We start from the raw sequence: 23,411 nt of genomic DNA on the forward strand, positions 1-23,411 counted from the left end.
TACAGATTCATAGATTAATCCAAATCTTATTTTGATGATCCACACGTACTTAGGATTACCAGCCGTGGTGGGTAGATTTAAGAAAAATATATTGACATTCATAAAAGAAGTCATTGCCAGGACACTCAATAAGCAAAGGCAATACACAAATAGCTGAACTACAAACTGTGTGCAGAAAATTTAACTATTGTGGTTTATATTATAACACTAACTGTTTTGATTAAATGTTCGTACAATAACACTATAGAGTGCCAAGACCTGAATTGTGTATGTCATAAACAAGAAGAATGAGTACCTACAAGCATAAATCTACACTAACTACCATCTCATGTCTTGATACAACTTGTCCATGAACAGCAAGAACTCTCCAAGATTAAAATGGAGACGACTGCTTCTTGGAAATGAAAGAATAAATAACCATATTTCTAATTTTTATCAGACAAATAAAAAAAAGAATAACATCTCGGGCTTGCTACGAGGTAAGGTATCGAGATGCATGTGTAAAACCCCACAGCTGCATCAAGGAAAAGTTAGTGTCAAACATTGGTAATGGAATAGTATAGGTTTTTGAACAAGATTGGTGCTACTATGTTGAGGAAATTGTCCAAATAAAATTTTTCTCAAGTCTGCTAATATAAAGTGTCCCCGTTTTAGTGAGTTTGATATCAAAGGCGGATCTAGGATTTAAATTTGTTTAAGGAAAACATTACCTCAACATTTTTCAACTCAAACTCTTCATCATGTGCCAAGCATGAGTTCCCAAATGTATCACAAGGTCCACTATTGCCAGATAACCTTCATCAAGCATTATTTTATCACAAAAATGGCACTTCAGAAAATTGTAAGAAAAAAAAAAAGAGAATAAATAATTGAGTATTGAACGCTAGGCAGAGAAACTTACAGATCTCCATCCAAGCATAAAGCGAAATGTCCGCCTCCTCCAAGTGCCAGGAATTCATTCATGCATAAGTAAAAATACCTGTTGGCACCTAGCACAAAAAAAGAAAATAAAAATTAGCTTACGTCTGCACCCTCTCATGGATTATTCGCTCCTGAAATTTGTTTTTTGGGTACTATGGATTACATGTATCAAATAGGTACAAAAGATTCACCTTTATATTAAGAACCATACGGAAAGTTACACAGCAAGCTCAAGTAGTATCATACAAAAGCCTACAGTTATACGATCAGTATTCAGTATATGTGATGGTTGAAGAAAATCTTTTATCTGTACACATATTAGACGAATATAATCTCTCTTTCGGCTTTAGCATATTATGGAGAATGTACACGAAATACATAGCATGTTAGAATTCCTCAACTACATTAAAGATTAATTTCAAGGAGATGAACTGAGTGATATTTGAGAAAAAAAAAAAAGTATTTGAAGTTTAAGTTTAAAAAGGTAAGTTGAAGTAGTGTTTGGATATGCATTTCACTTGAAAAAATATGGAATTTTGTGAGGAATTTTTTTTTGTTTTACTTGAAAAACTTCTTTTTTTCACTACCAACTTGAAAAGACTAACTAAGAATCTCATCAAGTGACACATTTATTGGCTGTTGCAGGGTTTGAATAAAGAGCCAGCAACTTTGCTGATAATTATCACAAAATGTTGGCTTTATAAAGATGTTTGTCACCTAAATTTAGTTTGAAGCGAATCTTTGACAGTCATATGTAAATTCGGTTATACTGAAGATAAGTAGCATGGTCTCAGATGTAACAAAACAGAATTTCAATCCAAGAAATACACTACCAAATAAGGATTTATCAACCTGATATACTTACCCGTAGGTCTGAATAGCCTTGGTTCACCATATACAGTTGTGAATACAAATGATTGAATTGTTCCCTGTCATGATAATAGAATGAAAACACCTTACCAATGGAAACAGAAAAAGCACAAATTATCTACTGCTTTTCAAAGATTTTTACGTGACTAAATTTTTTTTTTTTGTTTAAAAGGTAAATAATTTAATTAATAATGGTAAAATCTCCTGTATACAAGCAATATACCAAAATTAGATAAGCTACAATATTATACGATTCACAGACAGCCAGTCTTATATACAAGAATATACAATATTTCTGTATGAAGATATACAACAATTCTTTAAGCGAAGGGTGTTTGACTTAGCAAAATTACCAAGGGTAACACTAGAAAACAAAAAGCTGATCGTTTGTTCTTGGGATATTAGTTTACCATTATCGAATTGATTAAAGAAAGTGAATACGGGCTATTGTCACTTAAATGAAGAAAAAACTGTTACTTGGTACTTCCGCTTTGAGGTAGGCCTGAGTGGTGCATCAAGTAATCCACCAAATACAGCACCTTCTTATCGCCAGTAATCTGAAATAAAGCATGATTAAGAAAAATCACATTAATGATAAGTAAAAAGAATATGAAAAATGATAAAATCTTGGGAAAGCAGTAATGTGGAGGCAAAAATACCAGCAAGCAAGGACCAGAAGTATTAGCACTCCTGCGAATTAGTGTACGAAGTGATATACCATGTTTTGCGGTGCTGCCCTTCATTCAAAATAAACAGAATAAATATGAATATTCAAGCCCGAAAGTCGCAATAGATCTTAAATAGAGACTAGGTTCTAGGTCGGAGTTACCTATACAACAAGGTCCATTGACAACCTTTCACTATATTAGGGAGGGAAGACTGGAAAAAATCGTACAAATCCAGAGAAATGAAAACAGAATCATCAATGAGATCAGGCATGGACTGTTCTAAACTGTCTTCAAACGCTTCGAAACCACTGGCAACGCTTCTTGCAGAATTAGGTTCTCCATTATTACACCTAGGTGTATAAAATGATTCATTCACCACACCGATTTTACTCCTAATGAAGCCATTTTCACCTTCTTCTTTGTAATCATTATTATGATCATCAAACTCTGCGTATCTCTCCAAAGGTCTATCACGCCATGAGAAACTTTTACTTCTCCACGTAAAAGAATGTGATTGAAACGGCTTGACATAATTTTGATCTTTTAACTTAATGAAATCTGTCGATGGTAGAAAGAACGAAAGTACAGATGATAAAGATCTTCCTTCTTTGGTGCACGGCCTGGCCTAAACACAGAGAAACACAGTGTCACAAATCATATGCCATTTAAATAAGTTGATTGAACCTCTGCTTGAATAAACCATAACGCTATTTCAAAACGACTAAACTAAGAAAAATAAAGTATGTTGCTGAAATTAGCGGAAACTTGCTACTAATGGATTTGATTTCAAGTGTTCGGTGTTTTTGCTATTTGTTTTCGATCTCGGAACGAAAAGAGAGAAAAGAACAACTTGTTCGTGTTGGTTATATAACTCTTCAATATCCATTTTGCTCTATTTGGTCATGTTTCATTCCAATACTCAATAACTTGGAGGTCCTTTGACATTCGATGTTCTCTACATTTTGTGCTAACATACAAATCTCTAAACATACTTCAAAGAGTGCTCGCAAACACCTAATGTAAGTGTACCAACATGACTAGTACTTAGCCCAGCTTGTCTTTTGTTCTCAGAAAATAAGAAAGTATTCATATTTGCATTTATTAAAGAGAAAAAACAATTTATGAGCAACCAATCAATCCTTGTAATAAGGAAAGAAAGATAATGTCCATCACATAATACAAAGTTCTATATATCTTTTCCAAAGTCAACCAATTTAATGCATTTTCAAATTACTCATCTCATTATGAAACGTTTCTTTATAAACATGGTATCTAAGCCAGCTTTCTTGCACCTCGACTAGTTCCACAGGTTACCCACTAGCTTCCGCTAGCACAGGTACCTCGTAACTATATGGCTTGGACAAACAGGAAAAATCACCTAGTATTTTTGCCTCCGTTAGAATTTAAACCTGAGACCTCATGGATGCTCACCAAATTTTGTGTTTGCATAACCTTGACTAATTCCACGGGTACCTACTGCCTCCCACCAGCATAGACCTGGTAACTCTATCCATCGTAGCTTGGCCAAATGGGAACAAATCACCCACTATTTTCACCTCTGCTAACATTTAAACTTGAGACCTCATGCATGCTCATCAAAATTCCAACTTTACTCATAACCTCGATTAATTCCACAGGATATATACTACCTCCCACGAATACATATACCTGATAACTCTGTCCACCAATGCTTGGACAGATAGAAAAAAAAAGTCACCTACATTTTGTCTTTGCTGGAATTTAAACCTGAAATTCAAACCTTTTTTTCATAGCCTCGATAAATTCCACAGGTACCTGCTAACTCCCACCAATACATGTACCTGGTAACTCTGTTCACATACATTTTTATCTTTGCTGGAATTTGAACATGAGACATTATGGATGATCATAAAAATTCAAACTTTAATCATCAAACCACAATCACATTGCTTAATAACCAAAACATCAACCTCAAAAACGTATCAAAAATAATAATCTCAATCTCATAACAACATAACATACAAAATTCAGGGACTTTTAAAAAAAAAAAAAAAAAGGAACCTGAGGTTGTTGATCTGAAGATTTAGAAGGAGAATCAGAAAAAAGACGTGAAAGCTTCTCTGAAACCGTATCTTTTATTGCATTCATATCTCTTTTTTTTTTTTTTTTAACTCTTACCCAATTTAGAAACTTTGAAATTAAGAACAAAAATGGGCATTTCAAGGATTAAAAATGTTTCTTTATTTAGGTTGCATTTGAGTTTTTTTTTTTTTTTGGGGGGGTGATTTTGCTGACAAGAAGAGGAAATTAACTTTTTTTTTTTTTGGTGGAGAAGGAGAAAACAGATGAAAGTGAAAAAAAGAAAATATATGGAAAAAGGGGACCCAATTTAGAAAGTTATATTCTTGTTTTTTTGACTCATAAATTGAAAAATTGGTCACTGGGGTCATGGTCAATTTTTTTTGTTCTTTATTTTTTTTTTTTGGAAAAAACTTAATTAAGTACTAATACATGATTCAAACAACACTCACAGCTGGAAAAACAGTTTTTCCCACCGACAGTAGGTGAAAATTTTATATAAAATATGATTTTTTTTTCTCTCATTGTTATCGAATCAGATCATTACTGGCAAAAGCACAGTGAGAAACAAGTTTTCACTGAAATGCTAGCAAACTTTCTAAATTTTTTGTGAAAATACTGTTATTTAAATATTTTCACCAACTTTCAATGAGAATAACCCCTAAACATTTTTCGGTTGGAATTTCAAAAGTTGTAACATTTTATCGTGACTGGCATAATTGGTTTTTTACTTAGTGGGAAAGTTGTGACTTTTTATCGTGACTGGCATAATTGATTTTTTACTTTTATTCTGCTTTTCTTTTATCGTTTTTTGACCGCCTTAGGTCTTTTCTTAATGCTAAAATTGTTCATGTGCCTTTTTTTTTTTTTTGTGCTTAACAAGATAATATTTATACATACACACTAATTTAATTACAAAGTTTTCATTAATCATTACAACAACGGATTCTTTGTCCTAAAGAGTCCGGAAAAAAAATCTTTACTTTTAAAAGCCGTAAGGCATACGTATACAACGACCCATAAACTCGTTTCTTCAGAGTAGAAATATACATATACTAGGCTTTAATATACCGCGTATAATAAAATATGAGTTTAAGTTTTACCCAACAATCAAGTCACTTACAAGATAATGCAATTAAATTTTATTAATATATTACTCCCTCCATCCATTTTTACTTATTATGTAATTAAAAATAGTTGTTCATTTTTACTTATCCAGTTTAGAAAGTCAAGAGATAACTTACCATTTCATACCTATCTTATCCTCATTACTAATTATGGGGCTGAAAAGTTCAAGAAATTCGTAGTGACTGCTCTTTTAAACTAATGTTTTATTAAATTCAATCATTAGGTTACATAGCAAAAATTAGGGGTAATATGGTAAAATGATCATTTTATTTTTGACTCCTTAATAAGCATGCCGAGTCAATATATGACAAATAAAAATGGACGGAGAAAGTAACTAATAATTTAATAAAAATAATAACTAACTTACCATCGCATGTAAAATTATATTAATAGTTGAAACAATAGTTGCATTAAATTATTAGCTGTTCACTAAAATTGTAGGGTTCTTGTCTTTAGTTAGTTTAATTATAGTTTCAGAACTGTCAACAACATTTTGTTCTAAATAAACTTGAGAGTAAGGATCTCATCAAATTTTGCCGTGCTTGGCCAGCCATGCATTCGTATATATAAAAAGATTGTAGGAATTAAATCAAGAATAGGAAACTTAAAGCGTTTAAAATTTGATATTTGCTATTTTTATTAATTCATGTCTAATTTTGTAGTCAAAATTATATTAGAATATATTTTTTAACTTCTAGTCAAAAAGCGAGTTTCGTAGCATTCTAAAATGGGTGCTACTACCTATTTTTAAAGTGTTGAGATTAAAAAAAGAGTGAATGGTGAAAGCCATCAACTAACTCCTTCTCCCTCTAGTTCTTTTTCTTGTACTATTCTTTGGATTATCTTAAATCTTCAAAAAAAAAAAAAAACTATATTTAGAAGCGAGGAAACAATCTCAAGACACTACAAGAAAGTATAGAAATTGCAACAAAAAGTTTTATATTTGGCAACAACTTAGTTTTATTGTTGGCAACTGATTTTTTTGTTGCCAAAGAATTTAATTTTGTTGTCATAGTATTGATTATTGCTGCAAAAAGTACTTTTGGCAACAAAAAAAAGTTGTTGCGCGTTATTGCAATAACAGCCGTTGGGAAAATTCATGCAACAAAATATATTTTTTTTGTTGCTAAAAGTACTTTTTACAACAATAATCAATCTATGGCAACTAAAAAAAAAAATTGTTGCCAAATATATTTTTTCTTGTAGCGAGCCAAGTTAAAATTCGAATAAAAGAGAATAATTTTAAGAAGATCTGAGTTTTATTTATCGATTGTATGTATTATCTTTTATAAATACAACGACATGCCTATTATGTTCCCATAAGTGGAGTATGGGGAGGTAAGATCAGAGGCGGATCCAGCATTTAAACTCTGTGGGTTCAATCTTACGATTTGTAGTATTGAACCCATTATATTTTAAAAGTTAGGGGTTCATATCTACTATGTATTAAAATTTTACTAATTTTTTACCCCTAAATTTATACTCCGCCTCGAAAATCAAGGGTTCAATTGAACCCCCACTTAATAGGCTAGATATGTCCCAGGGTAAGATGTGTGCAAACCTTCCCATACAAAATAAAGAGGTTGTTTCCGATAGACCATGCTCTAAAGAAGTTATCTTTTATGGGGCAATTTGCAAGATTGCCCTTCTTGGGGGTGGTATTTAATTTTTTTTCCCCTCAAATTGCTTGTCTTTAATTTTTGCCCTTCGCCTAATACTCAGAGATTTTGGGTTCAAACCCGCAGCTCAGTAAAATAAAAAAATCTCAAGGTAAAGTTTCATAGCAAAATTAGGCCTATTCGATCAAAAGTTATGCCTTAAGTCAAACTTTTGCCCAAAATTAGACATATTCGGGTAAAAATTAAGCCTTAAGGCGGAGGTTTGCCTTAAGGGAAACTTTTGCCTAAATTGAGGGTTTAAGGTCTAACTTTTTCCTAAATTAACCTAATTTTGAGCAAATATTAGGCCTTAAGGCAGAGATTTCGAGAAAATCTTACCTTACGATTTTTTTTTTTTTTAAACTAAGCGAAATTCGTACCCAAAACCTTTAAATATTTTCATTCACTTTTTTAAGGGAAGGCAAAAATCAAAGACCAGCGCCTTTGATGGGCAATCCACGTAAAGAAAAAAAAGTCTTTTATGAATCTTATGTGAAATTAAAGTGTCATAAAACTACAAGATTTCTATAATGGGCCATAAAATCAATCTCCGCAAAGTAAGGATTTTTAGCTAGAGTTGCCTACCTATAAACTTGTTCAAAAGTCTACAGTGGAGTGCTTTGAATGTTGAAATTGAGAGAGTTGACTTGTTGACTGATTGACCTAAATAAAAGTCTCACTCCAAATTATCCTATAAATACCTTCTCAAATTTCATTATCCATACAGCCCAAAACTTTCTCAATTGAGCAAATTTAGTTCTAGTTACCTTCCTTTCATAATTATTTATCTTTTATCTTAAAACTTCTATTTATTTTAAGGAAAAATTAATCATGGGTGTTACTACTTTTACACAAGATATTGCAACACTAGTTGATCCAGCTTGGATTTTCAATGCTTTGGTTCTTGATGCAGACAACCTTTTACCAAAGTTGATGTCACAAGCTGTAAAAAATATTGAGACTGTTGGAGGTGATGATGGTGATGGATGCATCAAGAAGATGAACTTCGTTGAAGGTTACTAATTTTCTTCTAATTTAATTAGCTTTTTTACGAAGTCGTTTCAAACCAAGAATCTTGATTTTCATGGTGATTGATATAAATTAAGATGATAGAAATGAAGAGAAATATTATGTAACGTGAAAGTTAATTGCTAGTTTTTTTTTCCGCTTAAATAGCTAAAGTAGTTCTAGTTTCACTATTTCCTCATTAGGATACCAATACCATTTGATCAATGGAAAAAAAAGTGACAAATGTTTTCCACGATGATTTTAATTACTCATGGCCCATCTAGTTTCCACAAGTTTCAGTGACTGAACAAACCATTCTCATAGTTCGGAACAATCCTTGTCCAAAGGATGTCAGTTGATCATATACTTTGCTGAAAATAACACTATGTAAACATGTAAAACGGCTTTTTGATGTATATATACTATATGATGAATATTCTTGACTTCTTTGGCCTCTCTAATAAAAATTCTGATTCCCTCACTACTATCTTCAAAGAAATGGGACGACTTTTCCACTTTCTATGGTGACTTAGCCACCGTAAATGTTCCGTTTAGCTTCGTAATTCTCTAGATTTTATATGATAGGAGGCACAAAAGTAAATTGGTAACATGAAAAATGCAAGTCCAATAATATAATTTCTCAAACATTTAGAGAATAGATTAATTAAAATTAAACAAAATGTAGTAGGAGTGTAAAATTAAAGTATTATCTTATAAAATTAATGACTAAGAAATAGGGGCAGAACTAGATTGTCTTTTACGGATTGGCCGAACCCAATAATTTTGGTTTAAACTCTGATATTCTATCTAACAAAATCATTGAATATGTCAGATTATTACTTTAGAACGTAACCAGTAACTTAAAAAGAGTAAAATTCAGAACTAATCAGCTTCAAATCTTGGCTCTGCCGATAAATAAAATTAGATAGAAAATAATTTGCTATTTGTTATTTTGATGATGGCAGGATATCCGATAAAGTACTTGAAACACAAGATCCATGTCATTGACGACAAGAACATGATAATCAAATATTCATTAATCGAAGGAGAAGTTCTTGGAGAAAATTTGGAACACATTTCCTATGATGTTAGATTTGAAGGATCTGAAAATGGAGGATGCGTTTGCAAGACTATAAGTGAATACCACACAAATGGTGATTTTATAGTGAAGGAAGAACAAATCAAAGAAGGCAAAGAGAAAGATGTTGAACTTGTCAAGGTTGTTGAAGCATATCTCATTGCTAATCCTACTGCATATGTTTAATAGTTTTATCAATTCTTCAAGAGTTCCAAGTTTAATTTTGGCATTTTGGATTTGAATTTGAGTAATTTGTGTTGTGTTTTAACTTATAATATATACATCATGAGATTATATTATAAAGATTTTTTATACTACTGGGTTGTTTGATTTCAGTGATGTAGGTATACATTTATGAGGTGGAGAGATTGTTTCGGATAAACCCTAAGAATTTGAAGAAACAGATAAAAAAATTCAAATCAAAATAAGAATTTTCCTGTTAGGCAGAGTGAAAAATATTCACTTAACAACCCGGGGAAACAGAATGTAGTAGATTTTCAAACATTTCTAATCACTTTTGGACAGTTTTGGTCCAAAAAGATGGTTCTTCTTTTGGCAAAAATAACAAGCATGTTGAATAGTCCATGTAATTTACTCTTTCGTTCCTTTTTGAATTGAACACTACCAAGTACCAACCAATTATTCCCGCATCTGCCTATAGTTTCCAACGTTCACATCATGATTTTCAAAGGCATATATTCATGAACAATGGTCTTGCATACTTTATTATGTTTAAGCTCTTAAAAGTCCAAAATCTCTGCTAAAACATATTCGATCTGGAGAAATTACTGCACGTGCGAATAAAGTAACAAATTGAAAATTTAGAAGAAAAAGAAATTACATATTTTTACCGTGTCAATTTATGTGACATTCTTTCAGTCTTTTTAGTCAATTCAATAAAGAATGACATCTTTTCATATTTAATAACAATTTAACTTCAAACTTTTAATATTACTCTTAATGAAATAATTTATAGCCACAAAAATTTTTATGACTTATTTTAGACTGCAAGTTTCCAAAGTCTTTTTTTTTCCGTAAACTTTGTTCTCAATCAAACAGCTTCATATAAATTGGGAAGGAGTGGGTATCATAAGTTATAAAATCAAACTCCAACAGTCCCAATTTAATTGACACTTTTCGTTTTTCGAGTCAAACGAGTTATTTTTTTACCTTGATTTTTTCACATGTCTTTTAAATATTTTAAACTGTTAATTCTGGTGACTTATAGTAATTTTTGCGAAGTTTCCGAATATATACATTTTATTTCAAAAAATTTAAAGATTATATGTTCAAACACATAGTTAAATTTAAAAAGTTTGACTCACGAAAGAAAAATGTGTCAAACAAATTGGGCTGGAGGACATTTTGGTCAAAAGTGGATAATATGTGATACAATAATGTTAGGAGTATCTTTTTGAGCTCAATAAAAATAAGAGTTAAAAGAAGGATGACCGATGCAGAGAAAAAAAATTAGGCATCAAATTAAACATTTAAAAAAAAAAAAAAAAAACTAAAATACTCGTGCTCCTTTGCTCAAACTGATTTTTTTTTGTGAAATTTTCACATATAATGACAAGATTTTCGTCTAAAGTAAAACTAAAGGTCCACGATTATTGACTAGACAACATTTAAATTAAAGGATTACAAATCATCCAAATGTGTTGATAACCTTAATGGTCAAAAAAAGACTCTGAATTCAATTACTACTCCCTCTGTATTCGCTTTTTTTCTTTAATGTCCTCTCAAAAAATCGCCTTCCTCTCCTTCCCCAATTTCCCTCGGGGTCTTCTTCCACGTTAATGCCAAATTTTTCCCTCGTCGTCCCATCAACGACGGGCGGCGAGTGGAAATATAATTTTTCATTCCACAATCATCAACCACCACCATCAGCATTTCAAAATGCCTCCCAAGGGAGTCTTGAAACCGTTCCAATTATTGGAGGTAAACATCATCTCCGCCCAAGATTTGGAACCCGTGTCCAAGAAAATGAAAACCTACGCGTCCGCGTGGGTCCACCCTACCCGAAAACTCACCACTGGGGTTGATGCCGAGGGTGGCAACAACCCCACGTGGAATGATAAATTTGTTTTTCGGGTAGATGATGAATTTCTAAGGCAGGATACTTCTGCCGTTCAAATTGATATTTTTTCCGTTCATTGGTTCCGGGATTCGCTTGTCGGCTCTGTTCGTGTTCTTGTCGGAAATCTCATCCCTCCTCCTACTAGGTTGCAACAACAACACCATATTGGCATGCGTTTTGTTGCACTTCAGGTTTGTCCTTTCTATTTTCTTCTACTTATATTTTATCCCTTTGATTTCGTTTTCTTGTGAATATTTGTTTACGTGCATGCGGAAAGTTGCATGCATGCATGTACCTATTTAATCTTCCACTCTAAAATCATCCCTCTATTTTATCTAACTTTTATATGATTCAGAATATAATTATAGATTAAATTGTGGAACATCTCCATTGTTTGATGTTGATCCTTTCTTAGTACTATTTCAATATACCCTTTTTGAAACTTCATATTTTGTAACAAGAAATAAATTTCATTAGTTTTATCATATGCTTTAATGTATGTATAAATAGCTTAATGTTTTGGAAAGTTGCATATATGATGATGATAATGGGTTAGGTATAAAGGTAAAAATTGCTTCCCTGTTTTCTTAAACAAATGAAAGATTTGCTTTAACAGTAGATGCTGCATTCTATATTTAGGTATATTGATGTCAATCTATATATAAATATAAAGGAGGGAAAGAAAAAACTGACTTGTTAAAACTGACTTGTTAACCACTGATTCAATATATTTTGTCGATTAAATATGTGTGAAATTGGTATCTAAAGCGGATTTCATTTTTTATTTTTGGATATAGATACGTCGTCCATCAGGGCGTCCTCAGGGGATATTAAACATCGGTGTAACGTTACTTGGTGGAACTATGAGAAGCATGCCATTATATAGACAATTGAGTATGTCAGCGGTTGGATATCGCGATTTGATGGACGAAGATGCCGATCTTCCCAACTACAACGAAAAAAATATAGAAACTCAAAATAACAACAAGGGTGATAATAATAACACCACCACCAACAACAACTTCACCGCGTTAAAACCTATACTACGTCGGACAAGGAGTGAACGTAGCGAACGTGTCACGTTCGATAGTGTTTCAATGGCTAATAGTTCATTAGTTGCAGTTCCTCTAAAAAAGAAGGCTGTGGCTGTAGAAAAAGAGAGCTCAATACTTAGTATTTCATTTGAGCCACCAAAACACATGATGAAGAAAAAAGGGAAAGCAAGTTCTGTGATAAGTGGGGCAGAACTAAGGGAAAAACCAAAAACAAAAGATAAAAAAGGTAAGTCTGGTTCAGTACTAAGTGATTCAATTGTGAGTAAAGAGTCATCTAGTCTTATAAACAGGCCCAAAGATGAAAGGCCCAAGCCCAAAGATAACAATAGGCCCAAAGAGGAAAAGCCCAAGCTCAAACTTATAGAGTTAGAACTTGGTGATAGAGAAAAGCCCACAAATGAAAAGAAGACTAATGGCACTGACTCACCAACCACTAAAGCAGTTGATGAAAAGTCAGTTACAATAAAGCCCAAAAGCTTGGGAATTACTGGGGACTTGCCAAAAGAGAAACAAACAACAGTAATTGGAAAGCCCATGCCAAGAAATGGTGGATTTGATTATGGAGGCCCAAAAGGTCTTGGGCCAGGACATAATGGGAAGTTTGTATTTGGAGGCCCATTTAAGGCCCATTCAATGTGGTCTGATTCAGAAGTTGGGCCTTCACCCTCAGAAGTGGCTGCTGCTATGGCTGAAAAGAAATATCCATTAGAAGAAGAAAAGAGCTCAGTTTTGGATGGTTGGAGTTTAGACGAAAGCGTCGAAGGGCTCCGGTCAAAGCTTGAGAGGTGGCGGACCGAGTTACCGCCTCTATACGATCGAGGGATGGCATCGAGTAGCTACCATTCGACCGGACGCCACACGAGAAGGCACACTGATGGTGGGAGTGGCTTGTTTTCTTGCTTTGGTAACTTTTATGGTTATGAATGCCAATGTATTTGTGGAAAGCCCAAAAGGAAAAGTATGAACCCAAAGTTTCAAAGCCCATCAGTTGCAAGCAGGTCATGGGTGTAAAAAGCCCAAGCCCAAACCTAAAATAAGCTTTGAAGGCCCAACTGTAATTAGGGAAAGGAAAATGAAGGAAAACACATTCTTTGCTATTGTATTTTGAAGGAGAGAACATCCATACTTGAAGATGCCGCTTTACAAAGAGAAAATATTCAGTATTATTGTTTTAATTTAATAAGATGTTTGTATTATTATTTTTTCCATTTTGGTTTCTAAGAGCCCATTTGGATTGGCTAATAAGTTGGTCAAACCAGCTTATAAGTCATTTTTAATTTATTTGAGTGTTTGACAAAAATAAAAAATAGCTAAAATTAAGTTAAAAAGTGCTTAAAATAAACCAAAATCAAAAAGTTGTTCAACCCCAACTTTTTTTTTGTTGGCTTAAAAGTCATTTTGGTTTGACCAACAACTTTACCCTTTTATTCTTTACATTTTCTGTTAATTCCAATACTGTCCTTACTTCTAAAAATCATTTAAGCACTTTTATCTAAATACGTAACTGCTTATTTATAAAATAACTTTCAGCACTTAAAAGTATTTTAACCACTTATGCTTAAAAGCTACTTTTTTTCCAGCTAATCCAAACGGGCTCTAAAGCAGAACTTGACCAATCTATAATTCATTTCTCTTATGGTTCATTGCTAAATTCTTTTTTTTTTTAAATGGCACATGGCTCAAATTAGGGGTATTTGTCGGTCACGTTTGGTACGACTTTTAAGTATTTCGATTTGATATTGTCAATATTTAGTTTCTTAAAACGTTATTTGCTTTGATAATTTCGATTCAATTTTCTAGAGAGTTAGCTTTGTCGAGAGGCTCGCATAATTTGTTACGTCAGCTCCAAAAAGGATAAGTTGTGTTAGGATTAATAAAGTTCCGTAGATTTCATAATTGCATAAAAGGAGTTAAAATAACCGTTGCGGGCGTTGAGGCACTTCTTTGATGGTCCCCGTATACCCGGCAATCTTTGAAGAATACATGATTTATATATATTTTAGGTCAGTGAGAGGGAGTACGGACTAAGGATTGATTTTTACTATATTCATCATAGCCCACCCCATCTACCTATTGCAGGTCAATTAAAGAAAAGAAACAAAATATTTTAATATCGAAAAAGAAAAAAGTATAAATTGGTACCAAGTCCTAGCTGTCTGGAACTATAAGAGATCCTTGAAGACAGGTGAGTAATGTGGGTCCCAAAGCCACGTGGTCAGCCGCGATAGCTGTCTGCTTTCGTGGCATCTAACATTCTCCGAGTCACGTGACTTTTGTCGGTTTGTATTTGGAATTCTATTTTATATTTTCTTTTTTCGTCCTTTTTGAGTTCTACTTGGAATAGTTGGTGTTTGCCTGTTTGGATAATATTTGAGTAGTAATTTCAACCAAAATATAAATAAATAAATTGAAAGTGAAGTTAGATAAAAAAGTGAAATTTGTCCTTCAGAAATAATTTTTCTTCTCACCTTAAGCATAAATAATGAAGTTCATTGTTTAAACCGCTATTAAATTATTGGAAATAGGTGAATATATTATTACAGAAACATCACTTATCTTTTTTATTTCACTCAGGTAACTCAAGCGGAAAGTGATATACAGTGGTACTTTTTAATAATGTGACACCTTATCTCTTAAGCCAAAAATTAGAAATATTAAATCTAACTTATTTTAATCAAAAACCTCCTATCCTACCCGTTATCCTGACTCGTGAAATTCCTTTATATGCTAAACTTTGTTTGTTCTATTTATCAAACAAATAGGTACGAGCAACCCATTTTAACTGGAAAAATTTCATCAAAATCAAAGCAAAGAAAGAATTTTCTTTCCTTTGAGGCTCCTAGATAAAGATACATTTTTTATTTAATGATTATCCTAAGTAGGGGTGGGTCTATAATATTGTTATGAATTCATTTGAACCCATAAAACCTAAACTTGGATTTATAATAGAGTATTGAAGTATGAACTCATAACTTAGACAATGTGATGGGTTCAACGGTGAAACCCCAGTCATGAACACATATAATTAAATACTGGATTAACCTCTAGTCCCAAATAATCAACTAAATACTTCATACATGTTGCTTGGACTTTTTTGGGGTCACATTAGTATTTTAGTATTACTCCAAAAAAGGAAAAAAAACTAACACAATAAAGAAAGAAATTGTTTTATTTAATTCAAGTTGGGTGGCTTGGTGCATGGCCCAGAGACTATTGGTAAATGTTTTTTAGGTCTCTCTTTTTGAAAGCAAAAGTGTGAGTGATAGTTGTCTTCCAAATAATAGACAGACAACACAAAGAAAGCAAATAAAGTATGGAGAAGCCAAACAAATTAATATAGTAGAATATATATGCTTTTGGCTTGTGAAAAGAATCAACCTTTAGACATTATATAACCATGCTTTTTATGCTTTATGCTAAAGTTGAGATACCTAAGCTTGATTAATTCAGATATTCTAAATCCTTTGGTTTGTTTTGTGTCATTACAAATGCTTAATTAAGATTTCTAGGCATTTAAAAAGTCTTAGCGGGTGTTTGGATATAAAAGATGTGATTTTTGAAACAAAAAAAAGTATTTCGGAGTTGAAGTTAATTTTAAAAAGATAGAAGTTTTGTGAGTGGAAGAAAATAAACACTTGAAAAACTAATTAAAACTAGGCTTTCAAACTTGAAATTCATCTTCAAAAGAAATTTAAAAAGTCAGTCATTAATAATAATGAAAGCTATTTTAAATTTTTGAAACAAAGAAAAAAGGCCAAACGGGCTCTTAATGAGCTTTCTCCATTAGTCTTTTATTATCTAGGTCATCATACTTCTCTCACACACATACAAACACAAGTTTCATCTCATATTTACTAAACTTTGAAAATTTAAACTCAATTACTAGTATTATAAATATTAAAAAAAATTAACGATAAGAGTAATATAGAAGAATATAACTATTTTTTCTTGATTTTGATAAAATAGATAAAGTAAAAAAATTATTATTTTTAATATGTTGAATAAGTAAAAGAAAACGGAAGGAACAATAACTTTTTATGCGACAGTAAAAAATCCTTACCACATCCTGCAGGCCTCGAAATTGATTCTTTGTTATCTTAAGCTAATTATATAACTAACCACATTAAAGTTCTGTATCTTACATATGATCTTTGTCGGACCAAATATTATCATTCTGTCCAAATTAACTTTTATGTAATATAATAATCCATCAAATGAACGTGTTTTCTAGAGACAATGCCAGCGATTAGAGAGCTTTCTACTTTCAGTACTAACCTCTTTTGAATTTTTCCTCTCAATGTTTCAATTTTTTGATTCACATCAATTTTGCTTTTTTCATGAGGAAAACAAGGGAGTAGAAAAATCAAAAGTTATATCAGACACTATTGATCTTTTTCCCCTTTTCCTTTCAACATTTTTTATATAAATAAAAGTCATAAAAGCGAAAGTTACTATCAAGAATTACAGTAAGAAGGATAAAATTTCTTTATCTTTAATCGGAGATCTCGAATACGTGCCCAAAAAATAAAAAATTTTGAAAAATTGTGTTTTTCCCTTTAATAAAACATACATTAATTGCGCGAATTTAAAATAGTCGAAGCTCAAACACGTACCGAATCATCTGACAAACCACAAGAATGAAAGAGAGAGTTAATTCCAACTAATCTTTTGTTCAATTTGTCTAAAAAGTGTTAGTTCATTGAAAATCAATCAAAGAAGGCTTAATGCAAATGCGGCCCTCTAAATTTGCCTTTTTTTATTTTGGTACCTTAACTAAGTGTTGTTCCTATTGAACCCTTGAACTTGCCCTCAAGTGTGTCTATCAAACACAATCCGACTTACATAATACATATGGTGAGTTTCAATTTTTTTAGTTTTGTGCGTGAATGTCAATCGCATCCTACCTGAAAAATTCAACCAATTAAAACATCCCACTCATTTTAATTATACATCTGATGTGGAAAATCGCATCTAATGTGTATATCTGAAGCCTAATATAAACTGAGTTTAGTGGTCATGAATGGCTTACCTGATCAATCAGCTGAGTACTAAGTTTTCTTGGAATAATTAGGAACATCTTTGCCGATTAAAATTAGATATGCAAGCTAAAATCTTGCATATCTAATTCCTCATATATATGTGCAGTCTTTTTGTGTATAATTAAAATGGGTGGGACATTTAATTGGTTGAATTTTTCACGTAAGATCCGATTGACATTCACACGCAAAACTAATAAAATTGAAACTCACCATATATTATGTAAGTTGGATTGTGTTTGATAGACACACTTGAGGCCAAGTTCAGGGGTCTAATAGGAACAACACTTAGTTGAGGTGCCAAAATGAAAAAAAGGAAACAAGTTTAGGGGGCGCATTTAGTAACTAATTTCTAGTAGTGTACTAATTTTGTTATAAACTATAATTTGCTCATTTAGTAAGATTGTATAAGAATTGCGAATGTTTTGATAGTTTTCACAATTTGTGAATTTTTATGTCTATAAAAGAAAATATAACTTAAAATATTTAAATTGTGTGTCCAAACATGGTTTGAACCATGTCCAAACGGGGCCTAAACCTCAATATCTACATAAAATAATGCATCTAAAGATAGGAAACATGTTAGTATGTAGCTTAATTTCAGACACAAGTTGAGTAGAGAAAGGCAGGGGACATGGAAAAACACTTGCAAGTAATAAAGGCAAAAACATGGCAAAATGAATCAGAGACTAAAAAGGGAAATGGAAAATGATGAATGAGAAATTGAAATGAATGCAAATGAAACTTGAAGAAGAAGAATTGATCTGTTTGAAAAGAGAGTTTGCTCTCAATGGCAGACATATATGGGTCCACAAACATCACTAGCTTCGATCGTTCCTTTATAATATAATTTATTTTTAAAAAAAAATCAAAATATAATACAAATAACCAATAGATATTTATGTGGGTGTATCTATAAATTATATCATTAAAGCAAAACAAAAAAAAAATGTAGAATTAAACAATTTCTAAATAAGAAAATATTATAAGATTCACATTAAATTATGCAAGAATTTATGTATTAATTTATATTAATAATGCGAAAATTAAACTATTTAAAGACAAATATCTTTTAAAACAAGTAGTTCATGAATAATAATTTTATTATTGTTAATTATTCCATACCAATCTTTGCATTATAATTTACGTATAGTTAATATGTGAACCAAAACCATCATAATTCATAGGAGAAGTTAATTTTTGTAATTATTAGTCTTCAAAGGATAAAAACAATAAATTATCGAATTTTCCCAGAGTTGAACAAATGGTCTTCTTTTTTCTTTTTCTCATTCGGTGTTTGATATTCGTTTTGAAGCACGGCTAATTCGCATTCACATCAAAATTTTCAATTCAAGAGTAAAACGCTCTCTATAAAAAAACAATCTCAAACTCAAAATCTTTAATTGAGAATGAAGTAATATAAACTTATCATTTCGGCGTTGGTACTAAGGATATTATATTCATTGCAAGTTTAGTCCCAACATTTGGACAAAAAACGAACTAGAAAGGAGAAAGTTCTTAAAAGCTATATGGAGGCATGGAAATAACACATTCAAGTACATTATGGCAAAAGCAAATGAGTGAAAAAATAAAATGAATGCAAATGAAACTTGAAGAGGAAGAATTCATCTACTATACATTTTTTTTTTAATGTGCTTGGCTCAATGGCGAACATATGGGTCCCATATATAACATCATTCCATCACTTCTATATTTTTATTTATAATTGACATCTCCTAATATATATATCATCACTTCATTCTCATCAGTCTATTGAACTTCATTTTTTTCTCATATAGAAAAAAACTTGAACCCCTTCTCATGGAAACAACACTTGGTTTACTAGGTGGTGATGACACAAGTTCAAGTGTATCAAAAATGGAGCATGATTATTCATCTTACACTGATGAAACTGGGCTTGAGTTGGGTTTGGGCCTGGGCCCAAGTCTAACAAAGGTTAAGAAATCATCAAGAACATGGTGTGAGTATGGTAGAATCTTGACTGCTAAAGACTTTCCTAATGGATTTATTACGGGGACAGTTAATAATATGTGTGTTGATTCTAGTACTGAGAATACTGGAAATGCTTCCACAAGTTCCAGGTTAGAATTTATATATTCTGCTAATACAAATTATATAGAGTTCTTTGGTGAATTTAGGTGATTATTTTAGGACTTTTTCCTTGAGTTGTGCTTCTGAATTGATTAGTATTTCTCGCCGTCAAAGGTGTAGTGGCATGAATATGATTCCTCAACTCTTAAAAAAGACTTTTGGTTCGAAATTTGGAAATAGAAAAACTTGTGACAGGAATCACTTCCATTTGATGGACTTTATGTGGCTAAAATTTAAATTAGTCAGACGAGTGAATTTTGAATATACTATGAGTACATGAAAAGTGATTATGTTCTTTACTTTAGTGTTGTTTATCTTATTATTTACTATCTGGCAATGTGATTGAACTCGGAATTTACAAAAGAAGGATAAATTTTGGCACCTACCAAGAATAGACGACAGAACTTGTCGCCTTAATTAAAGAAGTAAAATGAAAATCCAAAACTAAAAAAGAAATACCATTGTCTTTTAGAACAAAATAAAATGATTAACGAGCAGATATACACTAGTTACCACCGTATTAACGTAATTTAATTTTTGGTTAAATACATTGTGAGATGTTTTTCTATGTAAATTAATTCGGTTAAATAGCTTATATAGGTTGATCTTGAACTCTCTTTTTCACTTTTGACATGTTGGGTTAGATTAATCATTGATATAAGTATTTATATTTGACTTGATGGATAGAGTATAATTGATTCATTTGCATTTTTTCAAGCAGTCAGGTTGTGGGATGGCCACCAATAAGGACTTACAGGATGAATAGTTTTAATCAATCAAAGATTACAAATGCTGATCAAGAAGAAAATGGAGCTAGTGGGAACAAAGAGATGGAGGATTCAAAGAAGAAATTTAATCATGGAAATACCAAGAACGAGGCAGATTTTGTGAAGGTGAATATGGATGGATTGCCAATTGGAAGAAAAGTGGATTTGGGTTCTCATACTTGCTATGAAACCTTAGGCAAAACCCTGGAGGAGATGTTCTTTAAATCGAACAAAACTACAAATTCTACTAATTGTAAGTTAAGATATCTACCATATATAGTTATTAAATTTGATTGAAGTCTTATGATGTTAGCACTCAAACACTATGTTGTTCGAACTCTTCAAAAATAATGATCGGTGCATGTCCTCAATCCTCCAAAAGTAGTGCATATTTGGAAGATCCAACACGATCCGACACGATTGTGATAACATTTTTGAGAAGTCCGAATAACATAGCTTAGAGACAATGCAACCTCCTTTGTTGGCAGTAATTTGCCACGAAACATAAATATGTACAGTGCATTCATAAGTACAGTAATTTGCCACGAAACATAAATACATAAGTTTCGAGCCCATAATTTCATAAGTACAGTACATTCAATAGTAAAACATATAGACTGAACCTACCTAACATAAACTCTGGATCTGACCCTGATTATGTTTCCAGTGTAATAACTTGGCTAGATGTAAAAAGGAAGAATTGACTAGTAAGTTGATAGTATATGTTATTGTGATTATTCTTGTTGGTAATTGTATAATGCTCAATTGCATTTGTCATTGTTTGAAATAGGTGGAGAAAATGAACAAGTAAAAAAGTCATGTAAGCTCTTGGATGGATCATCAGGGTTTGTTCTCACATATGAGGATAAAGATGGAGACTGGATGCTTGTTGGAGACGTTCCATGGGGGTAAGAAATATTTCTCTTAATTTAGTGCTCTATAGTTAAAATCTTGTCATACAAATGAAATTATGCATAATCAATGTATATGGAAATTCGAACTCTTTTGGTCAATCAAATTTGTTATGCAAAACGACAATGCATTATCTTAACGTAGTTATGTCTCTAGTCTAGATTGACCTTAATTAAATGAAGCTCTATCATTCTACTTTTTAAAAAACCTAAGATGAAACTTCATTTTTCCGCGTTGCGCCTAGCCGTTAAAAATGTGGGAAAAAAAGAAAAGAAGAAATAGGACAAAAGATAAACTCTTCCATCACATAAGTGAAACAAGCACTTTTGCAATTTCAGTCTCCTTAATCGGTTCTTACATGCCGTGGTGGATCTAGGATATATTGTAAGTACGGGTTCATCTAGAACTCAGTGGCTTTCGCGTAACTCTGTATATATATATTAACAATCTACTAAATATCTATAAATATTTAACCGGAAAGTCATTTATTATTATATATATATCATCGACGTTTGTGGAGGAACTCATAAACTTCAAATTTTTTATCGTCTCTGCTTACATTGTTTTTATTGTCTTGTAGGATGTTTCTGAGCACTGTGAAAAGGCTAAGAATCATGAGGACTGCTGAGGCCAAAGGACTTGGTATGTAGAACATGGAGAGACACAAAGAAAATCGATCTAGTGCACTTAGCAAATGAAATGAAACCATAGCTTGGAAAGACCATATCGGAAAACAGTACAAGTAGAGAAAGCAAAGAGTACACATTTAGGGAGTGCTTTTTAATAGTTTTGTTTCGCAATCATTTTTTCTGTCTAATGTAAGCCTCATTGAAGTTAGTTCTTATAACCCGTTATAGTTGATACAAATGTTTGCTCGACCCCTTTGTCTCATAATGAAAATATGGAAATGCAGTAAGTGGAAAAAGAAAAATGCATTAAGTAATAAATACCGTTAGTGTAGAAGATCAAGCCGAAAAGATATATAACAAGATTCCATTTCTAATATGGACCTTTTGACATTGTATAAAGCTTGATAGAACTTATAATTAACATTCGTGATAACTTCATCGAATGAGTTACTGCACTCAAACAATGAAAAATTGGGACGACAAATCAGTAAATACATATTTTGAGAATTTAACAACTTTAAAGTATATTTTCAAGAGTTCATTGAAGTTTAAAGTGCATGAAGTTTGTAACATTAAGTCTACCTTAATTAGGAAATGAGTATATCCACAATTAGGGGTATGAGTTGTTTAAGTAACTTACGTAACATCAAGTGGTCGTGCCGGAGTGGTTATCGGGCATGACTAGAAATCATGTGGGCTCTGCCCGCGCAGGTTCGAATCCTGCCGACCACGTCTTTTTGCCATGCATAATTTTTTCACCAGAAATTTTTGCCGGGCATGACTAAATATCTTTTTTTTTTTTTTTTTGGGGAAACTGAAAATCTTATGAGAAAAATATTAGGTCATGATCTAAAACTATGTAAGTTATTGCAAATGTTAGAAGACAGTTTGGTTGTTAAGTTCATGAGAAATATATGATCAAACACTAGACATGAGTCTAACGTTGTTCGGAAGGATAATTTCCTATGGGTTATATTTGCACAAGTTTTAGAAATAAGGATAAAATTTAAACTAAGACCTTAAAAGGGACATTTATCTGTATTGGCCAACTTTTCACACCATGGTTTAATTTCACAGATCATTTCTCTGTTAATGGGTAGCACAACATCACTGTTGTTTCAAAATTTTGTTTTTATCACTCTTTTTCTTTGAGTAGAATTGATCACTTGGTATTTTGACTTAAAAGTTTACCGATTCTATTGCGGAAGTTTTAAGAGTAGTACATTTTTTCTTATTCAAAAGTTTTTGGTTAATTATTTTCCAAAAAATTTAGCACATGATTTATATTTGATACTACATCTAAGCATATTAACATAATTTTATGAGTTTATTTAGCGAGTTGACAGTTCCCTTTAATTTAAAGCTTGGTTAAAAGAACTTGTTGAACACGAAAATTAAATAATTATTACATATTAGATTGTTTTCGGACAA

At 32.1% G+C, this 23,411-nt stretch overlaps 4 protein-coding genes and 1 non-coding gene across 5 annotated transcripts; 4 read left to right on the forward strand and 1 right to left on the reverse strand.

Annotated features, from left to right (window-relative positions):
* Nucleotides 1–170: 170 nt before the first annotated feature.
* Nucleotides 171–5,041, reverse strand: LOC132604336 (uncharacterized). The gene is given in 9 exon segments (XM_060317793.1): nt 171–514; nt 711–795; nt 902–989; nt 1,787–1,850; nt 2,269–2,333; nt 2,336–2,348; nt 2,451–2,523; nt 2,621–3,084; nt 4,500–5,041. Coding segments are annotated over 9 exon segments (981 nt in total). The 5' UTR covers nt 4,587–5,041; the 3' UTR covers nt 171–472.
* Nucleotides 5,042–8,040: 2,999 nt separating this feature from the next.
* LOC132602629 (pathogenesis-related protein STH-2-like) lies at nt 8,041–9,706 on the forward strand. The gene is made up of 2 exons (XM_060315436.1): nt 8,041–8,318; nt 9,277–9,706. The coding sequence occupies exons 1-2, from the start codon at nt 8,135–8,137 to the stop codon at nt 9,573–9,575; spliced, it is 483 nt and encodes a 160-aa protein (XP_060171419.1). The 5' UTR covers nt 8,041–8,134; the 3' UTR covers nt 9,576–9,706.
* A 1,053-nt stretch (nt 9,707–10,759) lies between these two features.
* LOC132602630 (uncharacterized) lies at nt 10,760–13,811 on the forward strand. The gene is made up of 2 exons (XM_060315437.1): nt 10,760–11,660; nt 12,267–13,811. Exons 1-2 carry the CDS (start codon nt 11,289–11,291, stop codon nt 13,533–13,535), a joined length of 1,641 nt encoding a protein of 546 aa, XP_060171420.1. The 5' UTR covers nt 10,760–11,288; the 3' UTR covers nt 13,536–13,811.
* Nucleotides 13,812–19,306: 5,495 nt separating this feature from the next.
* On the forward strand, nt 19,307–22,229 carry LOC132604337 (auxin-responsive protein IAA13-like). Its single transcript, XM_060317794.1, has 4 exons — nt 19,307–19,662; nt 20,394–20,692; nt 21,230–21,347; nt 21,932–22,229. Exons 1-4 carry the CDS (start codon nt 19,382–19,384, stop codon nt 21,999–22,001), a joined length of 768 nt encoding a protein of 255 aa, XP_060173777.1. The 5' UTR covers nt 19,307–19,381; the 3' UTR covers nt 22,002–22,229.
* A 401-nt stretch (nt 22,230–22,630) lies between these two features.
* Nucleotides 22,631–22,712, forward strand: TRNAS-AGA (transfer RNA serine (anticodon AGA)). The gene has a single exon. It is a non-coding gene; the product is annotated as a tRNA-Ser (tRNA).
* Nucleotides 22,713–23,411: the final 699 nt, after the last annotated feature.

This window comes from Lycium barbarum, chromosome 7 (assembly GCF_019175385.1).
Source record: "Lycium barbarum isolate Lr01 chromosome 7, ASM1917538v2, whole genome shotgun sequence".
In the NCBI taxonomy this organism is placed as follows: Eukaryota; Viridiplantae; Streptophyta; class Magnoliopsida; order Solanales; family Solanaceae; genus Lycium; species Lycium barbarum.

What these genes read in the sequence shown, in the direction of transcription:
- LOC132602629 (XM_060315436.1), top strand. Translation starts at nt 8,135, where the DNA reads ATGGGTGTTACTACTTTTACACAAGATATTGCAACACTAGTTGATCCA. An exon ending in GAAGATGAACTTCGTTGAAG is followed by an intron (nt 8,319 to 9,276) that starts GTTACTAATTTT and finishes TGATGATGGCAG; the next exon opens with GATATCCGATAAAGTACTTG.
- LOC132602630 (XM_060315437.1), top strand. Translation starts at nt 11,289, where the DNA reads ATGCCTCCCAAGGGAGTCTTGAAACCGTTCCAATTATTGGAGGTAAAC. An exon ending in TGCGTTTTGTTGCACTTCAG is followed by an intron (nt 11,661 to 12,266) that starts GTTTGTCCTTTC and finishes TTTTGGATATAG; the next exon opens with ATACGTCGTCCATCAGGGCG.
- LOC132604337 (XM_060317794.1), top strand. Translation starts at nt 19,382, where the DNA reads ATGGAAACAACACTTGGTTTACTAGGTGGTGATGACACAAGTTCAAGT. An exon ending in AACTACAAATTCTACTAATT is followed by an intron (nt 20,693 to 21,229) that starts GTAAGTTAAGAT and finishes TGTTTGAAATAG; the next exon opens with GTGGAGAAAATGAACAAGTA. An exon ending in GTTGGAGACGTTCCATGGGG is followed by an intron (nt 21,348 to 21,931) that starts GTAAGAAATATT and finishes ATTGTCTTGTAG; the next exon opens with GATGTTTCTGAGCACTGTGA.